This window comes from Parambassis ranga, chromosome 20 (assembly GCF_900634625.1).
Source record: "Parambassis ranga chromosome 20, fParRan2.1, whole genome shotgun sequence".
NCBI lineage: Eukaryota > Metazoa > Chordata > Actinopteri > Ambassidae > Parambassis > Parambassis ranga.
In genome coordinates, this window is record NC_041040.1 from 3,354,070 (window position 1) to 3,370,220 (window position 16,151).

The 16,151-nt window shown below is 50.2% G+C and overlaps 3 protein-coding genes across 5 annotated transcripts in view; 1 reads left to right on the forward strand and 2 right to left on the reverse strand.

Annotated features, from left to right (window-relative positions):
- Positions 1–16,151, reverse strand: part of LOC114452823 (NLR family CARD domain-containing protein 3-like) — a 1,046,161-nt gene that overhangs the window by 258,396 nt on the left and 771,614 nt on the right. The gene's annotated exons all lie outside the window — the stretch shown is intronic.
- On the forward strand, positions 68–3,284 carry LOC114452853 (leucine-rich repeat-containing protein 31-like). Of its 2 annotated transcripts, XM_028432364.1 has the most exons (11): positions 68–252; positions 548–739; positions 896–1,039; positions 1,115–1,282; positions 1,362–1,526; positions 1,621–1,803; positions 1,868–2,035; positions 2,107–2,271; positions 2,351–2,506; positions 2,584–2,959; positions 3,165–3,284. In XM_028432364.1, exons 1-11 carry the CDS (start codon positions 240–242, stop codon positions 3,256–3,258), a joined length of 1,824 nt encoding a protein of 607 aa, XP_028288165.1. In that variant the 5' UTR covers positions 68–239; the 3' UTR covers positions 3,259–3,284. The 2 variants fall into 2 exon arrangements, with proteins under 2 accessions (XP_028288165.1, XP_028288164.1); XM_028432363.1 differs by having other exon boundaries at positions 896–1,282.
- LOC114452888 (myoneurin-like) lies at positions 8,656–14,806 on the reverse strand. The gene is made up of 10 exons (XM_028432418.1): positions 14,754–14,806; positions 14,131–14,192; positions 12,243–12,516; positions 11,509–12,155; positions 11,152–11,403; positions 10,917–11,076; positions 10,617–10,795; positions 10,374–10,466; positions 10,171–10,296; positions 8,656–10,091 (listed from the first exon to the last, which is right to left on the reverse strand). Exons 3-10 carry the CDS (start codon positions 12,506–12,508, stop codon positions 9,688–9,690), a joined length of 2,127 nt encoding a protein of 708 aa, XP_028288219.1. The 5' UTR covers positions 12,509–12,516; positions 14,131–14,192; positions 14,754–14,806; the 3' UTR covers positions 8,656–9,687.

The following is a 16,151-nucleotide window of genomic DNA, read 5'->3' on the forward strand; positions in this document are numbered from 1 at the left end:
TTGATGCCGGAGCTTTATAAGACAACTTTGCTGAGGGCGTCGCACTTCCGGGATGATCCACCTGACGAGCACGGGACGTGACGTCACGCAGGTGCACAGCCAGGACCGCAGAAGTGGAAAAAAAACTCTAGAAACCAGCGGAATCATTGAGCAGGTGTTCTGAGAGTGGTGCGTTCAGGGGCTCTTTGTAACAGACACGTTAAAACGACACTTTGATCGTGTTCGGTCTTCAGGCTGACATGGAGTCTGCAGGTGAGATCACTTCTCAACACACACACACACACACACACTCTCTCTAAAGCTTCAGTCCGTCGTAGAAAAACGGTCTCAGGTGATTTTGTTTCTTTAAAACTTGAGTTTCTTAGTAAAACACGTCGTGTGAGCTGCATTCAGGCTCCAGAGGCGTCATATGGCTCTAACGTCATTATCAGCTAATATAACTCATAATCAGTAGATAGCAGCTAGTTTCAGGAGCTTTTTAGAATGATTTATTTTATCATGTGATGGTTTATTGTTGGTGAGAATCAGTCCTTCCATTTTCGGTCAGATGGTTCGAGGGGGCGGGAAGGCGGCAGCCAGAGACGCTCCGCCCTCAACGTCATCATGAATCAGATCCGCAGGAAGCGCGCGCCGTCTGACAGGAGGCCGCTGGGACGCTTCCTGTCCAGAACCTCCGAGCGGACGGGCATCCCCGAGGATGGAGAGGTGGAGGGCGGAGGGGCCCGAGGACAGAGCACAGGTGTGTGTGGACTGTTTCAAAATCAAACCCACAGATTAAGGAAGGGACTTAATGAGGCTCAGCGCCTGCATGGAGACCCTGAAGTGAACACCACACACTGACCCCTGAGCCCCTGCGGCATCACGTCAGGTGTGTGTGTAACGTGTGTGTTTTCAGGTGTTGCAGCGTGCACAGAAGGTGAGTCCCCCCTCGGCTGGGGCCGCCTGTGTGCCTTCGTGCACAGGCTGGGCAAGAAGGCCGACAGCAGGAGCCTCCACCTGGGTCACTGCGATCTGACAGCTACAGACCTGCTAGAGCTCGGTACACACACACACACACACACTCAGGCTTCCTCAGCATCAGCACACAGTGACCCTGTCTCTGCCCCTCCTGAAGCGACGCTGCTTCAGTTCCTCCCTCAGCTGGAAGAGCTGGACGTCTCCTGGAACGAGCTGATCGGTGGGAGCCTGGCGGCACTGACCTCTCACCTCCAGCACGTGGGCAACATCAGGAAGCTGAGGCTCTGCGGCTGCAGGCTGAGTGTCATCGATGTCACTGCTCTTGGTGGGTTTTCCGACCCTCAGGCCTCCATCGGGCTCGTCTCTGTGTACAGATGTGTCTTCTTCTCTGTGATTGGCTGCAGGTGAAACGCTCACCTGCATCCCTCTCTTGGAGATCCTCGATCTGTCCTGGAACGGTGCCGTCGGCGGTGGCGCTCTGCAATGCCTGCTGGGTAAACTCCACCCTTTGCTGAGGGAGCTCCACCTGGTGGCCTGTCAGCTCACTGCAGCCGATGCTGCTGTTCTCGGTACTGACTGCATCCTGATGGCTGCCTGGCTGTGTGACTGTTCATGTCAGTGACAGTGTGTGTGTGTGTGTGTGTGTGTGTGTGCGTCTCTCAGGAGGAATGGTGGCTGCTCTGCCCAGACTCTGTGTGCTGGATGTCTCCTGTAACCCTCAGCTCACACAGGAAGTAGACGCCGGCGGCTTCAGAGCGCTGGCTGCCTCCCTCTCTCACGCCGCCTCCCTCACCACGCTTCGCCTGCAGGGGTGTGGTCTGATGGCAGACAGCCTGGATGAGCTCGGTAGGAGGAACTGACGGACGTTTCTGATCACATACACAATCACACCGTTCATCCTGTCCTACAGGCGCATCGCTCCGCTGCCTCCCCTCTGTGCGCGAGCTGAACCTGTCCTGCAACAGGCGCCTGGCTGGTGGACTGAGCCGCCTCACCTGTCACCTGTCTCACGTCGCGCACCTGGAGAGCCTGGACCTCCACCTGTGCTGTCTCACGCCCGGCGACCTGGACGCCCTGAGTGAGTGAACGTCTTGTTTGACCTGCAGCAGCTGGTTACCTGTGTCGATCACGTGATCTTCTTGTCTCCAGTCCAGGTGCTTCCTGCTCTGACGGCACTCACAGAACTTGACGTCTCGTCCAATAAGGAGACAGGGGGCGTGGTCCTCCCACTGGTCTCCGCCCTCACCGTGACACAGATGAGGCGGCTGCCGCTCAACTGCTGCGCCCTGAACGAAGAGTCCTTCACCGCTCTGGGTACAAACACACACACACACACATCATGATGATGATGATGATGATGATGATGCAGTGTGTGTGTGTGTGTGTGTGTCAGCGCTGGCAGTGCCGTACCTGCGCAGTGTGGATGTCTCCTGGTGTAAAGTGATCGGTGGCCGCTTGCCGTTGCTGCTGGATGCTTTGCAGCCGTCAGTCATCCTGGAGCTCCGCCTCAACAGCTGTGAGCTCACCACTGATGACCTGCGTCACCTAGGTAACCCACAGTTGTCTGAACAGTTTGTTAGGAAGAACTAAGCCTCCATCAGTGACCAGTCCTCCGTCTGTCTGCAGCTGCCGTGTGCAGGCGTGGATGTCTGTCCTCCCTCCGGCTGCTGGACCTCTCCTACAATGGCTCCGTGGGCGACGGTGGCTGGTCGGCCTTGTTCACGGCAGGAGGCCTGGGCTCACTGGAGGACGTGGACCTCAGCCTGCGACCTTCCGCCTCCGGCCCGTGCTCAGCCTGGCTGCCCGCGCTGCTCCGCGCTCTGCCCGGGATGCCGGCGCTGGCTCGGCTGGCAATGAAGAGGTGGATCGTGGGGTCTCAGGAGAGACAGCAGCTGAGCCACAGTCTGAGGAGGAGGGACGCCCTGCTGGAGTGGGATCCGGACCTTAAAGACGCAGCACACAGCTTGAATCAGGAGAATCCTGAGGAGATTCAGTCTGAGGAGTAAGTTAGGGTAGCTGCATGATTCCAGGTCTGAGGGGACAGTGATTTGAATGATGCTCCACTGAAGGACAGCGTCCGCGCAGATCATTTCAAACTGAAAACACTTAAACATGATTGATTAAAAACGTCTCACACTGCAGTTTATAGTTCAGAGTTTTATTGTGTGTGTTGTGGGGTGTGAGCCGTTTGCTGTTTTCTAGCGCAGCTGCAGAACCGCGGGGCCTCCTCTGTTTGTGGACGTGTCCGTGGTGACGTCCAGCGTGCTGTCAGAGTCCAAATGCCTGTCGACGACGCCGTAGAACTGTTTCCTCAGACTCTGGAAGACCTCGGCGAGGAACACCCGACCGTCCACCTCATACGCGCTGACGTCCGTCTGCTGCGGCGGCAGGCGGCCGCTGGATATCAGCTCACTGAAGGCCTGGGAGAGGAAACTCGTTGTCTAATGGTACAAGAGCGACACGAGGCTGACGTGTGTGTGGAGACTTTACCCGACAGACGGGCTCCTCCAGGTGGTTTCCCCAGACGTAGATGTGAGACAGAGTTGCGTTCTCTCTCATGGCCTGAGCCAGCGACAGCAGCCCGTCCCTGTGGATGTTGTTGCTGCAGACTGACAGCCTGGCAGACAGTGACGGAGAGCAGCAAAGCTGAAGCTGCAGGTCGCAGCGGGTTCTACAGATAATTTCAGAAAACTACATATACAGTGAATTCTCGACCCCTTCAGGCCTAAAGATGTAGAGGATCACACATGTGAGTGTGTGTGTGTCTGTGTGTGTGTGTGTCTGTGTGTGTGTCAGTGTGTGTGTGTCAGTGTGTCTCTGTGTGTGTGTTCTGTGTGTGTCTGTGAGTGTGTGTGTCTGTGTGTCTCTGTGTGTGTGTGTTCTGTGTGTGTGGCTGTGTGTGTGTCTCTGTGTGTGTGTTCTGTGTGTCTCTGTGTGTGTGTCTGTGTGTCTCTGTGTGTGAGTGTGTGTGTGTGTGTCAGTGTGTCTCTCTGTGTGTGTCTCTGTCTGTGTGTTCTGTGTCTCTCTGTCTGTGTCTCTGTGTGGGTCTCTGTGTGTGTGTCTGTGTGTGTCTCAGAGGCTGAGGTCTTTGTCGTACTCACTCTCTGAGGGTGCAGCCCGACCAGGCGATGGCCTCACTCAGGTACGCAGCACCGTCATCCTCAATCCGATTGGACGACAGGTCGATGATCTCCAAGGCCGTGTTCTGCTTCAGCACCTCGGCGAGACGCCGCGCGCCGTCACGTGTCACGCGGTTACTGCAGAGAACCAGGACAACAGCAGGGTCTGCAGGAAGCTCAGCACCGGGCGTCCACAGTTAATGTTCCCCTCCTTACCAGCGCAGGTCCAGGTAGCGCAGGCTGCAGTTCAGCCTCAGGCCTTCGGCCAGCCTCTCCATCCCAGAGTCGGTCATCCCCATCTTCCCCAGGTGGAGCTCCACCAACCTGCAGTTCACTGCCAGCATCTCAGAGAAGTGCTCCGCCCACTCCTCCTGAGACACGCAGCCATACGTCAGTGTGCTGAGCAGTGCCCCCCCCCCCAGCGTGCTGCCGTGTGTGTGTGTGTCGGTACCTGGTGGCTGAAGAGCAGCGGCCGGCTGATGTCGACTGAGCGCAGAGCGGCGTTCCTCTTCAACACGATGCTGAGGGCGATCACGCTCTGAGAGGCCTGTGGAGAGAGAGAGGCGAGCTCAGAGCGGCTTCAGGAGAACACGGCCGTGCACTGAGTGAGTCTGTGAGTGTGTGTGTGTCTGTGTGTGTCTGTGTCTGTGAGTGTGTCTATGTGTGTGTGTCTGAGTGTGTGTGAGTGTCTGTGTCTGTCTGTGTGTGTGTGTTTGTGTGTGTGTGTGTGTGTCTGTGTGTGTGAGTGTGTCTCTGTGTGTGTTTTTGTGTCTCTGTGTGTGTGTCTCTGTGTGAGTGTTTGTGTGTCTCTGTGTGAGTGTCTGTGTGTCTCTGTGTGTGTGTGTGTGTGTGTGTGTCTCTGTCTGTGTGTGTGTGTGTGTCTGTGAGTGTGTGTGTGTCTCTGTGTGTGTGTTTTTGTGTCTCTGTGTGTCTCTGTGTGTGTGTGTGTCTCTGTGTGTGTGTGTGTGTGTTTTCTGTGTGTCTCTGTGTGTGTGTGTGTGTTTTCTGTGTGTCTCTGTGTGTGTCTGTGTGTCTCTGTGTGTGTGTTTTTGTGTCTCTGTGTGTGTTTTTGTGTCTCTGTGTGTGTGTGTGTGTCTCTGTGTGTGTGTGAGTGTCTCTGTCTGTGTGTGTGTGTGTCTGTGAGTGTGTGTGTGTCTCTGTGTGTGTCTGTGTGTCTCTGTGTGTGTGTTTTTGTGTCTCTGTGTGTCTCTGTGTGTGTGTGTGTCTCTGTGTGTGTGTGTGTGTGTTTTCTGTGTGTCTCTGTGTGTGTGTGTGTGTGTTTTCTGTGTGTCTCTGTGTGTGTCTGTGTGTCTCTGTGTGTGTGTTTTGTGTCTCTGTGTGTGTTTTTGTGTCTCTGTGTGTGTGTGTGTGTCTCTGTGTGTGTCTGTGTGTCTCTGTGTGTGTGTGTGTCTCTGTGTGTGTGTGTGTGTGTGTGTCTCTGTGTGTGTGTGTGTGTGTTTTCTGTGTGTCTCTGTGTGTGTGTGTGTCTGTGTGTGTGTACCAGGTCACAGTCAGCCAGCGTCAGCTCCTGCAGTGTGTGGTTCTGCTGCAGAGCACTCAGCAGCTGCATCGCTCCTCTGTTCATAATCTTATTTCCAGACATCCTGAGCGACAGCAGGCGGCTGTTCCCCTGCAGAGAGACGACCTCATCATCCATCACACACAGAGTGATGAGCGGTTCATCATTCATCATGTCAGACGATCATTGCTGTGTAATTATTGTGTTGAGGGCCGTGACTCTGCCTTTACTGTTTTATTTGGCTACATGAGGTCACGGCCTGTAAGAGGAGTTCAGGGTGAACCTGCAGGCTGCTGGCGAGGACCTCAGCTCCGGCCGCCTGAATGTCGTTAAAGGTCAAGTCCAAAACCTGCAGAGCTGAACTCTCCTCCTGCTCAGAAGAAACCACACAGTTCAACATGAACAGCTGTGACATGACGCCATGAACACAGGAGGATCCACGTGTACCCGCAGCAGGTCAGCGATGTGCCCGGCTCCGACGTCTCCGATGTTGTTGTAGCTCACATCCAGACCTGTTGGTACAGACGGAGTAAAGTCACCTGAGGTTCCTGTTGGAGCCGCGTTCAGCTGGATCCGCCCGCTCACCTGTGACACGCTGGCTGTGTCTCAGACATTTAGACAGAACCAGGACGTCGGCGTCACTGAGCCGCTGGACGGGCCTCAGTCTGTTGTTCCCCGCCAGCTTCAAGGTGAAGTTCCTGCCACACACAGACACACACAGACACACACAGACACACAGAAAACACACACACAGACAGACACACAGACACACACAGAGAGAACACAGACACACAGACACACACAGAAAACACACAGAGACACACACACAGAACACAGACAGACACACACAGACACACACACAGAGAACACACACACACACAGAGAACACACACAGACACAGAACACACACACAGACACACACACACAGAGAACACACACAGACACACACACACAGAACACACACAGAGAACACACACAGACACACACACAGAGAACACACACACACAGACACACACAGAGAACACACACAGAACACACACAGACACACACACAGAACACACACAGAGAACACACACAGACACACACAGAGAACACATACACACACAGACACACACACAGAACACACACAGAGAACACACACAGACACACACAGAGAACACATACACACACACAGACACACACACAGAACACCACACAGAACACACACACACACACACAGACACACACACAGACACACACACACAGACAGAACACACAGACACACACACACAGACACACACACACAGACAGACAGAACACACAGACACACACACACAGACACACACACACACAGACAGAACACACAGACACACACACAGACACACACACACACAGAGAACACACACAGACACACACACAGAACACACACAGACAGAACACACAGACACACAGACACACACACACAGACAAACACAGACACACACACACAGAACACACAGACACACACAGAGAACACACACACACACAGAACACACAGACACACACACAGACAGAACACACAGACACACAGACAGAACACACACACACACAGACAGAACACACAGACAGAACACACACACACACACACAGACACACACACACACACAGACACACACACACACAGACACACACACACACACACACACACAGAGAACACACACAGACACACACACAGACACACACACACAGACACACACACACAGAGACACACACAGACAGAACACACAGACACACACACAGACACACACACACAGACACACACACACACAGACACACGAACACACACAGACACACACACAGACACACACACAGACACACACAGACAGAGACATTTTCATTTTAATGACTTAAATTAATTCTTTTTGATTGAATAACTGGTGACAGAGACTTTCGCCTAACGTTGAGGACTCACAGTCATTTCTCTTATTATTTTTGCTTTGGTAAACTTTTCAATGCTTTAATTATAATTGTGTATTTGTAATTTACTTTTACAGGAATTCACTTCTAATAATTTAACAAAACAAAAAACAAAAATAGTCTAAATAAACACTATAACATGTAGGTTAGTTAAATAAAAACCAATAAGAAAACGGCTGAGTGAAAATCTTTTGGTAACATGAGTGCAGAACTTACACGTTTGTTTACATCACGTGGGAGCTACTTTAGCTGAGGATGCTAACGCCGCATTAGCTAAAGTTTTAGTTGCAGTGATGTGACTTGAAATAAAAACTCACCCCGCCGGGTTCGTCTTCAGTAAAACCTCCAGAACATCTGGGTTTGTTTTCACTGGGTGTTCGGCGCACACAGCTTTATAAACCTCGGAGAGACTCGGACTCGCCATGCTGACGGCTGGAGCGCTGCTGGGTTGCTATGGTAACAGGAGCGGACGGCGCGTCGCGAAGGACAAAAGGAACAGGCGCGTTTCAAACTCATCCTCTTTCTTTAAACTTTAAACTACATTAATATTTTCAAACTATTTTACTTTGAGATAATTTCTTTCATTATTTTAACCTGTTCAGATCCTTTGTGGTGGAAATCAATCATATATATTCAGTGTGAGTACTTTTACTTTTAATACTTTAAGTACATTTAAAAGTACTTAAGACTTTTACTTAAGTAGGATTGTTGATGCAGCACTTCTACTTTTACTTGAGTATATATCTTGCTGGGTAATTGTACTTTTACTTAAGTACCGAGCTTCAGCACTTCCTCCACCTCTCTACACCACTCACTCTCATACGAGCCGAGTCTCAAAGCTGAGAGCCTGCAAAGATTTTACAACAAAGCCTGAAATCTCACACTATTTAACTCCGTCAGCTCCAGGCTTCAAACGCTCATTTTCACCATGTCTTCAAACTAATTCAGCTCAAAATTCAGATTCTTCAGCGATTCGCAGCACATTTTTCTAAGAAAATGCTTTTTCAAGATTTAATTGTAGATTAACTATTATATATGACTTAATATCCCTTTAGATTTCTATCAGTCTTTACTGCATGTGACAGGATGTGTTGATATGATCAGTGAAATGATGAGAGGCCGCCGTCCCTTTTTGTCTTCATTTATTTTCTCTGTTGTACAGTATTTATACAGTAGTGAACTTGCATGTGTGAATACAAGAACAGGTAATGCAGATCTATCTAAAAGAAAACAAACAGCTGCTTTAACAGAAAATAAATGGCTTCTATTGAATTACTGTGTTCACATCAATGCAGCCACCGTCACGTCAAACACTGCAGAGTGCAACATTTACTGTGGGATCAATAAAAACGTACATCTCATAGCGACAAAAAGGCTCCTACACTTACTACGATAACTATAAAACAACGCCGCCGCCTCACAGCTCGCCGTGGATGACATCACAGCAGCTGACAGAGCTGCAGCCACACGCCACAGAAGCTCAGTCAGAGAGGCGTTTGGTTGGTTGAATGGAGGGACTGAAGCCGAGCGAGCTCAGCTCACATGATTCTATTACTAAGGGTAAAAGCAGGAACACTGGTGAGATCAGGATGTAATGTTTAGGTCTGCAGCTCACCTGAGAATCAATGTAACTGACAAGAATCTGCTCGCTGGCACCAAACGGATGTTCAGAAGGTTATCCAGTGAAAGCGTGGGATAAAATGTTTGTGGATACTCTACGGACGCTGCAGAGCTTTGACAGGGTGATTCCAGGCCGTTAAAACCACGCTCAACATCTCTATTCATCAAAATAAAATGGCTGCACTGACAAAACTGTCAGTTATGTTGATTATCAATACATCATTGAAGTGGTTTTTAATCAGACATAGGGGTAAAAACATTTTCCAACTTCAGCCTCTTATAAGGGAACGTTGTCTGTCTCCTTCCATCCTGTGGACGCATGGTTTGGGTCTTTTAAAAGACTAAGAACTGCTGACTGATCGATCGGTCTGACCTGCAGGTGTGTTTCCTGTTTACTTTCAGCCACACTGACACAAATGATGACGGAGAACAGAGTCCATGTTGTAATAAGATTCACAGCGTCTCATTCGAGATGACTCTGATACTGTTCCAGTGTTCCAGCAGAGCGCCCCCTCGGCTCCTCCCCCCTGCACAGCCTCACTGCGGCGGGGGGTTGTTCTCGGCGGTGTCCACCGTCCTGATGATGACAATCTGCTCCAGGCCCGGGGCCGGGGAGGGCGGCGGCCGCAGCTGCTCCACCAGAGCGTGGAGGGTTTCCGAGTTGATGGTCTGCTCCTGGTCGGCTTCGAAGGTCACCTGGTCTGCGGCGCTGAGAGGGGGGTTGACAGGCTCCGACTTGAACTCCTGGATGATGGCGGCGGTGTCCGTGCTGGTTTCGGCGTTTTCACATGAGATTGTGGATGGCGCCATGGCTTTAGGGGTGGGCGTGGCTGGCTCGGGGTTGGCCGGCTCGCCTTCAGGAATGGAAACCAAAGCTTTGTTTTCCTGGGAGAGTTTGTTCTGGACGAAGGCCACGGGATGACTGGAGGCCATGAGGACCACTGCTCCGACAAACAGAACCCCGTCAGACACTCGTGTTGGATTAAACATGACAGAAACCTTCATATACAAACACCTCACCAGCTCGGGCCCTCTCCTTGTGCTGCCGCACTTCATCGGCGTGGGCCTTCTCCTGGTGTTTGATCATGTTCTTCACGCTGGCAAATCTGTTTCCACACAGCAGGCACTGCACACCGGAGTTCCCCTCTGCACACACACACACACACTGTGAGGACATTCAAACACCCCCCGGGTAATAACACTGTTCTACGGACATGTCGTACCTGGGTGAAGTCGTCGCACGTGTTTCTTTAGTTCAGAGGATGTGACAAATTTTGCATCACACTTCGCCTGTGAACATTTGTACGGGGTCTCGCCTGAAACACACACACAGAGACACACACACATAATACACTGTAACAAGAGGAAGCAGCACTGTGAAGCAAAAAGGAAGTAAATGGCTGCTCTGAGCCAGACACTCTGGATGTCAGATGTCCAGACCAGATGCTCCACCACATGCGTCTCACCTGTGTGTTTCCGTGCATGTGCGATGAGCGAGGAGGAAACGGAGAAGGACATGCCGCACAGATCACACTGGTACGGCTTCTCTCCGGTGTGCCGTCGCTTGTGGTACGTCAGCGTGCTGGACTGAGCAAACGCCTGGCCGCAGATGTCACAGACGTAGGGTTTTTCCCCGCTGTGCAGTCTGAGGGAAAAAGAACACTTTTTTTTTATATTGCTAAAGTCAACATGGAGGCGTCTCAGAATCGCTCTGCAGCAGGACGATGAGCCACAATTATGCAGGCAAAGTCCACAGTCTACTTTACCTGATATGGATTTTGTAGTTCGATGAGGTAGCAAACTTGAACCCGCAGCGCTCACAGGTGTACGGCTTCTCCTCTCCATGGTGCATTCTGCGATGAGCCACCAGCTGGCACTTCTGGGCGAAACACTTGTCACAGTCGGAGCAGTTGAAGGGCTTCTCGCCTGATGGTTAAAGCAGAGTGTTTGTCACACAGCGACCCTCAGCGGCTGATGTGCAGCGCTCCTGGCTCAGCTCACCTGTGTGTATGCGCAGGTGTGTTTTCAGCTGGGTGGCCTGTCTGAAGGTCTTGGAGCAGAAGATGCAGGAGAACGGCTTCAGCCCCTTGTGGATCTTCTCGTGTCTCCGCAGGCTGCTCACATCTTTGAACAGTTTGTTGCACTCGGTGCACGACAGCGTCAGCTCCCCCATTTCTGACAAATCCTGGTCACCAGCTTCTTCATCCTCCTCCTCCTCCTCCTCTTCCTCCTCCTCCTCATCTTCTAAGTCCTCTGTTCCCATCTCAGTGCTCTCCTCTCCATCTCCCTCACCTTCTCCCGCTTCCTCCGCCTCCCCCTCCGTCCTCCTCTGGCCTCTGCCTCTCCCTCTCCCTCTGCCTCGCCCCCTCCCCCTCCCGCGGCCTCGCCCTCTCCTCCCCTCGCCGCTGCTCAGGCGGAACTTCTTGGCTGGAGACTCTTCTTCTTGCGAGGGGCTCCAGTCTGCAGAGGTGTCACCGAAGTCCTTCATGCTCGTTTCAGAATCATACGCGGTCACATCTTCAAACTTGGAGCTTCCTCTTCCTCTCCCCCTGCCCCTCCCTCTGCCCCGCCCCCTCCCCCTGTAACTCTGAATTTTGGGAATGTCTTCAGTCGAGCTGCCCGGCTCCGCCTGCTCGCCGCTGAAACTCTTCGGCTTCCTGCCCCTCTTCCTGCCCTGTCCTCTTCCAGCGCTCTTTGGCGTGTAGTCGTCATCGCTTCTGTCTCCGTCTTCCACAAATACTTGTTTGACGTCACCATCCTGTTCCTGGCCTTCCCCCCTCCCCTCTTCCTGCCAGTCCGCTGAAACGGCAACAATAGACAGAGGAAATGGGGAGCTCGGGCTGCGGGGAGACCCGGGACTGGGAGGAGACAGGCCAGCTTCTTTATCCACCTCTGACTGGGACGTCTCGCTGGGCTCAGACCAGTGAGGGATTTCCTCCAGATACTTTGTGGCATCTGGCATTCCAAGGAAGACAGCAGCTCGGCGCACAGCTGCCTGTCTGGTGCTGAAACAAAAAAAATAAAATAAAAAACAACATTCAATCAAGAAACGACCTCAATTCTCTCCGAAACGAGGCGATTTAGACGTTTACCTGCTGAGGTTCATCTGTCCAGTGTAGATAAACTCCAGCAGCTTCTCCAGAGAGTACCGGCTGACCTTGTCGGGATCTAAAGTCGTGACCTCTTGACCCTTCTCTGCCTGGGAGGAGAAGTACTCACTGAACGCAGCCAGTATGTTGCGGTGGGCTCTGAACTCCACGTCTCTCACCATGATTGTTATATCGCACAGAAAGTCCATCTCCCGCTGCTCATGCAGGCGCTGCAGGAGCAGCTTCCCATGATTGGAGACATGAGCCATCACAGCCGCTGGTACGAGAGAGAGGGAGAGAGAGAGAGGGAGAGGGGGAGAGAGAGGGAGGGAGAGAGGGAGAGAGTCCGCAGGAAGTTCAGAGTTCAGCTTGTCTGAATACAGAATGTAACTAAACACCTGCAGAAACAAAGAACGCCAACAATGTCTTCAGTTACTGTGCCGTTCAATGTTCATCCTACTCACTAGGCTTGTGCAAAATCGCATCGTGTGCAATTAATCGTCAGAAAAACTGTCACCGATTAATATTTGCCACTTACAGATTACAGCGATTAGTGCCTCGTCAGGATGATGCCTTTTTGTGTGCGACATACTCTCACCATCACCCGCAAGCGGGCACATGTGAGCCCACAATAACAATAATGGTGGAAGGCAGTGGTGTTCAGGTAAATCATGCAAAGCAGCACGTCCCTAACAGAGGTTCAACGTCTGTCACCATAAGCCGGAGCACGAAGAAAGCTGAAGAAAGCTGAAGAAAGCGCGACAAGGCCACAACGCCGACTACAGCTGTAGTGTATAGTGCCTCTCATGCATTAGGTGTGAAGCGTGGAGCGTTGGCTGTTGCCATAGCAACTGGATGTTAGCTTGGATAAAAGGAATGAACTCCGACTGGAGAAGCTGCCCTCCCGATCTTTATTTAAAATAGGAAAACATTACAACAGCGAAGTCTCCTCCAGCAGATGTCGGAAAGAATTTCCACTCAGCCGAGAATCCACGGTACGTTTAGTCATCGTGCTCCTTGCGACCAAACTAAGCGCTGGAAGAACGTAACGCAGGTTGATTTGCACAGACACACATTTAAATGTGGAATTGTCTGGTTTGTTTGTTTGTTTGTTTTTTTCTGCTGCTGAAAACATGCACTAGTGTGGGACATATTCCGGTCACAGGTTCATTTGCACAGACACACTTTTTAACTTGAAATAATCACTGATGTGACTTTTCTGAACTTATTTGTCCTGTTTAATTTTAACGTTGACATGCTCTGCTCTGTGACCTTAAGATTAGAACATTTGAATGACAAAGCTTTTAAACGTTTGCTTCATCATTAGTTTGAAGCAGTTTGTGCCTCTGTTATCAATACATATTTCAAACATGGCTTCCTACTTTAACCTGTTAGAATGAAGGGGTTAACTTGACTGATGATTTGTCAGAATCAGATCAGAACAATGTGGCGATTTAGAGTCAAAAACATGTCAGTGCAATAGTCATCAATTAATCGTCAAATTAATCATGATGAATTTTTTGCCAATATCGCCCAACCCTCCCACTCACAGGGACAGTTTCTGACATTTAAAGTTAGATTATGAGAAATATATCAGAAAAAAAAACTTGGACAGACATAAAAAGCAAATGTACGACCAAAAACTTTTATAACTTGTCGCCTCGTTAACAGTCAAACAAGAGGGAAAAGGTTTAATTAGCACTATTTTTACTTGATGTATGTTTATACTGGTTGTTGTGATTACATCTGAAGAGCAACAGCCAATCAAATGAATGAACAATTGTCTTATTCTTATATTTAATATACACCCCACATTACGAATATTCAAAGTCAGAGCTTGTATTGCAATTAAATTTAAAATGACCCATCAGACATGTTCCTGTAAACTTACCGTCAGGAGTGCAGCAGGTCACAGGTTCGAATCCTCGTCCACTCTTTATTTTGTCCGTTTCTCTGTTGGACACATGAGGACATGAAGACGAACTTATAAAAGTGTAAATTAGCACTTGTTGTGTACATGATGACTTCTGAGCGCTGCTGTATTTCTCTGGATCCACAGCCTTTGACAGGTGAGAAGCACAGTTTTGGAAAATAAAAGCTCCCGCCCGCTTCCTGAGCAGGCCCCGGGCTGCGGCTAATGCTAACAGCTATGTCGTAGATGGATTAAAATGACTTCTGCCGGCGGTTTGCTCTCTTTACATGCATCGATTAGCTCTCCGTGCACCGTCCGCGCGTACACCGTGCGGCTCACACCGCCGTGATGTCGAAGCGGAGCGGGTACCGGACGAGGCTAAAGCTAACTGTGTTCGTAGTGATGAAAAGCGCGGAAAACCTTGTGCTCTTATTTCGAAGGTTTCACGGTTTGCACCGGTGTTGTCGACGTAAGCTGCCACAAAACGCCGCGAGCGGCTCTTTCGGCCGCAGACAGCGCAAACGCATCGTCGGATTTTTATAAACCCATTGTGTAAACGCAGTATTTTAATCCCTAACAAAGTAAATAAAGCAGAAAAGTACCTTCTAATATCCGCGATCTCCAGCCATTGTCCACGTGACTTCGCAGTTCTCGCGAGACGTCGGGACGGGTCAAAGATGGCCGACTTGGTTCAAGATGAGAACCGTCACGTCTGCACGACGTCGACAGTAAAGGCCCCGTATCATCTCAGAAATATCAAAGTACTGCACGGAAACCAGTGAGAGGACACTTCCTGTTAATTCAGCCACATGTTTAACTTTAAACTTTAAACAGAAAGAGATTTAAAAACACTGATGACACTTTTGTTTTCAACCTTTATTTAAACTCGGACGTGCACAGGTGCAGCACACAGGTAATAATAATACAGCCTAGAAGGAATCACTGGAAATACATCACATACATAAATGCACCTAAATAAAGCAACAACAGGATGGACTATAATTCAATTCAATGGAATTGTCTCAAAGCTCTTCACAGAGACCCAAAGCCTGAACCCCCGTCAGATCAACAGGGTCAGGAAAAACTTCTTTTAACAGGAAGAAACCTCGAACAGGACCCGACTCATAAGGAGGAACCTTCCTGCTGCCAGTCAGCCTGGTAGAGGAGGAGAAGAAGAAGAGGGAGACAGGACAGAGAGGATGAAGGAGAGAGATACAACACTGTTATTGTATATACTCTGCCTTTTAGTAACTATTTTCATTTAATGATTGAAATCTAGAACAACTAAACAGGTAACAGGTATATAACAGCTTAGTGGTTCTGACAAATACATTGTATTTTTTTATTATTATTATTTTTTAATCATTTTAAATAGAGTAGTAGTGTTTTTCAGCATGTTGCAGTGTTTTTGTCCTGGAACAGCAGAGCGAGTTATTCCCTGCAGGGGGAGCTAGAGAGCCGATCATCACACATCGTCCCTGTACCATTGTCCTGCTTCAGTAACTGTCACACACTGTTTGTCTTCAGAGCTCTATCACAACATGAGAGAAATGAGTCTCATCACTCTGCAGCAGGCGAAGCTTCAAATCGACATTTAGCAGCAAACAGCCCACAGGGAGCAGCTGAGGGGCTGCTGCTCATCACAGGGGATGAAACTTTAATGACTTAATGGACTGCAGCAGCAACACACACACACACACACACACACACACACACTGGTCCTGCAACACTCAGATATGATGATATTACAGCAGAACAAACACCAAACACTCCTCCGGATGGTATCTCATCAGGACTTGTAGGAATGTTCAGTAGCTCCCTCTCTGTCTCCCTCTCTCTCTCCCTCTCTGTCTTCCCTCTCTCTCTCTCTCTCTCTCTCTCCCTCTCTCTCCCTCTCTCTCCCTCTCTCTCTCTCTCTCTCTCTCTCTCCCTCTCTCTCCCTCTCTCTCTCTCTCTCTTCCTCTCTCTCTCTCTCTCTCAGCTGCAAAGGTTGCTAAGTA

Coding starts and splice junctions, on each gene's coding strand:
- LOC114452853 (XM_028432363.1), top strand. Junction 740..895: donor GGCCCGAGGACAGAGCACAG/GTGTGTGTGGAC, acceptor GTGTGTTTTCAG/GTGTTGCAGCGTGCACAGAA. Junction 2,507..2,583: donor TGATGACCTGCGTCACCTAG/GTAACCCACAGT, acceptor GTCTGTCTGCAG/CTGCCGTGTGCAGGCGTGGA.
- LOC114452888 (XM_028432418.1), bottom strand. CDS start 12,508: ATGGCTCATGTCTCCAATCATGGGAAGCTGCTCCTGCAGCGCCTGCAT. Junction 11,404..11,508: donor CGGGAGGGGGAGGGGGCGAG/GCAGAGGGAGAG, acceptor AGATGGGAACAG/AGGACTTAGAAGATGAGGAG. Junction 10,467..10,616: donor ACATGCACGGAAACACACAG/GTGAGACGCATG, acceptor TGTGTGTTTCAG/GCGAGACCCCGTACAAATGT.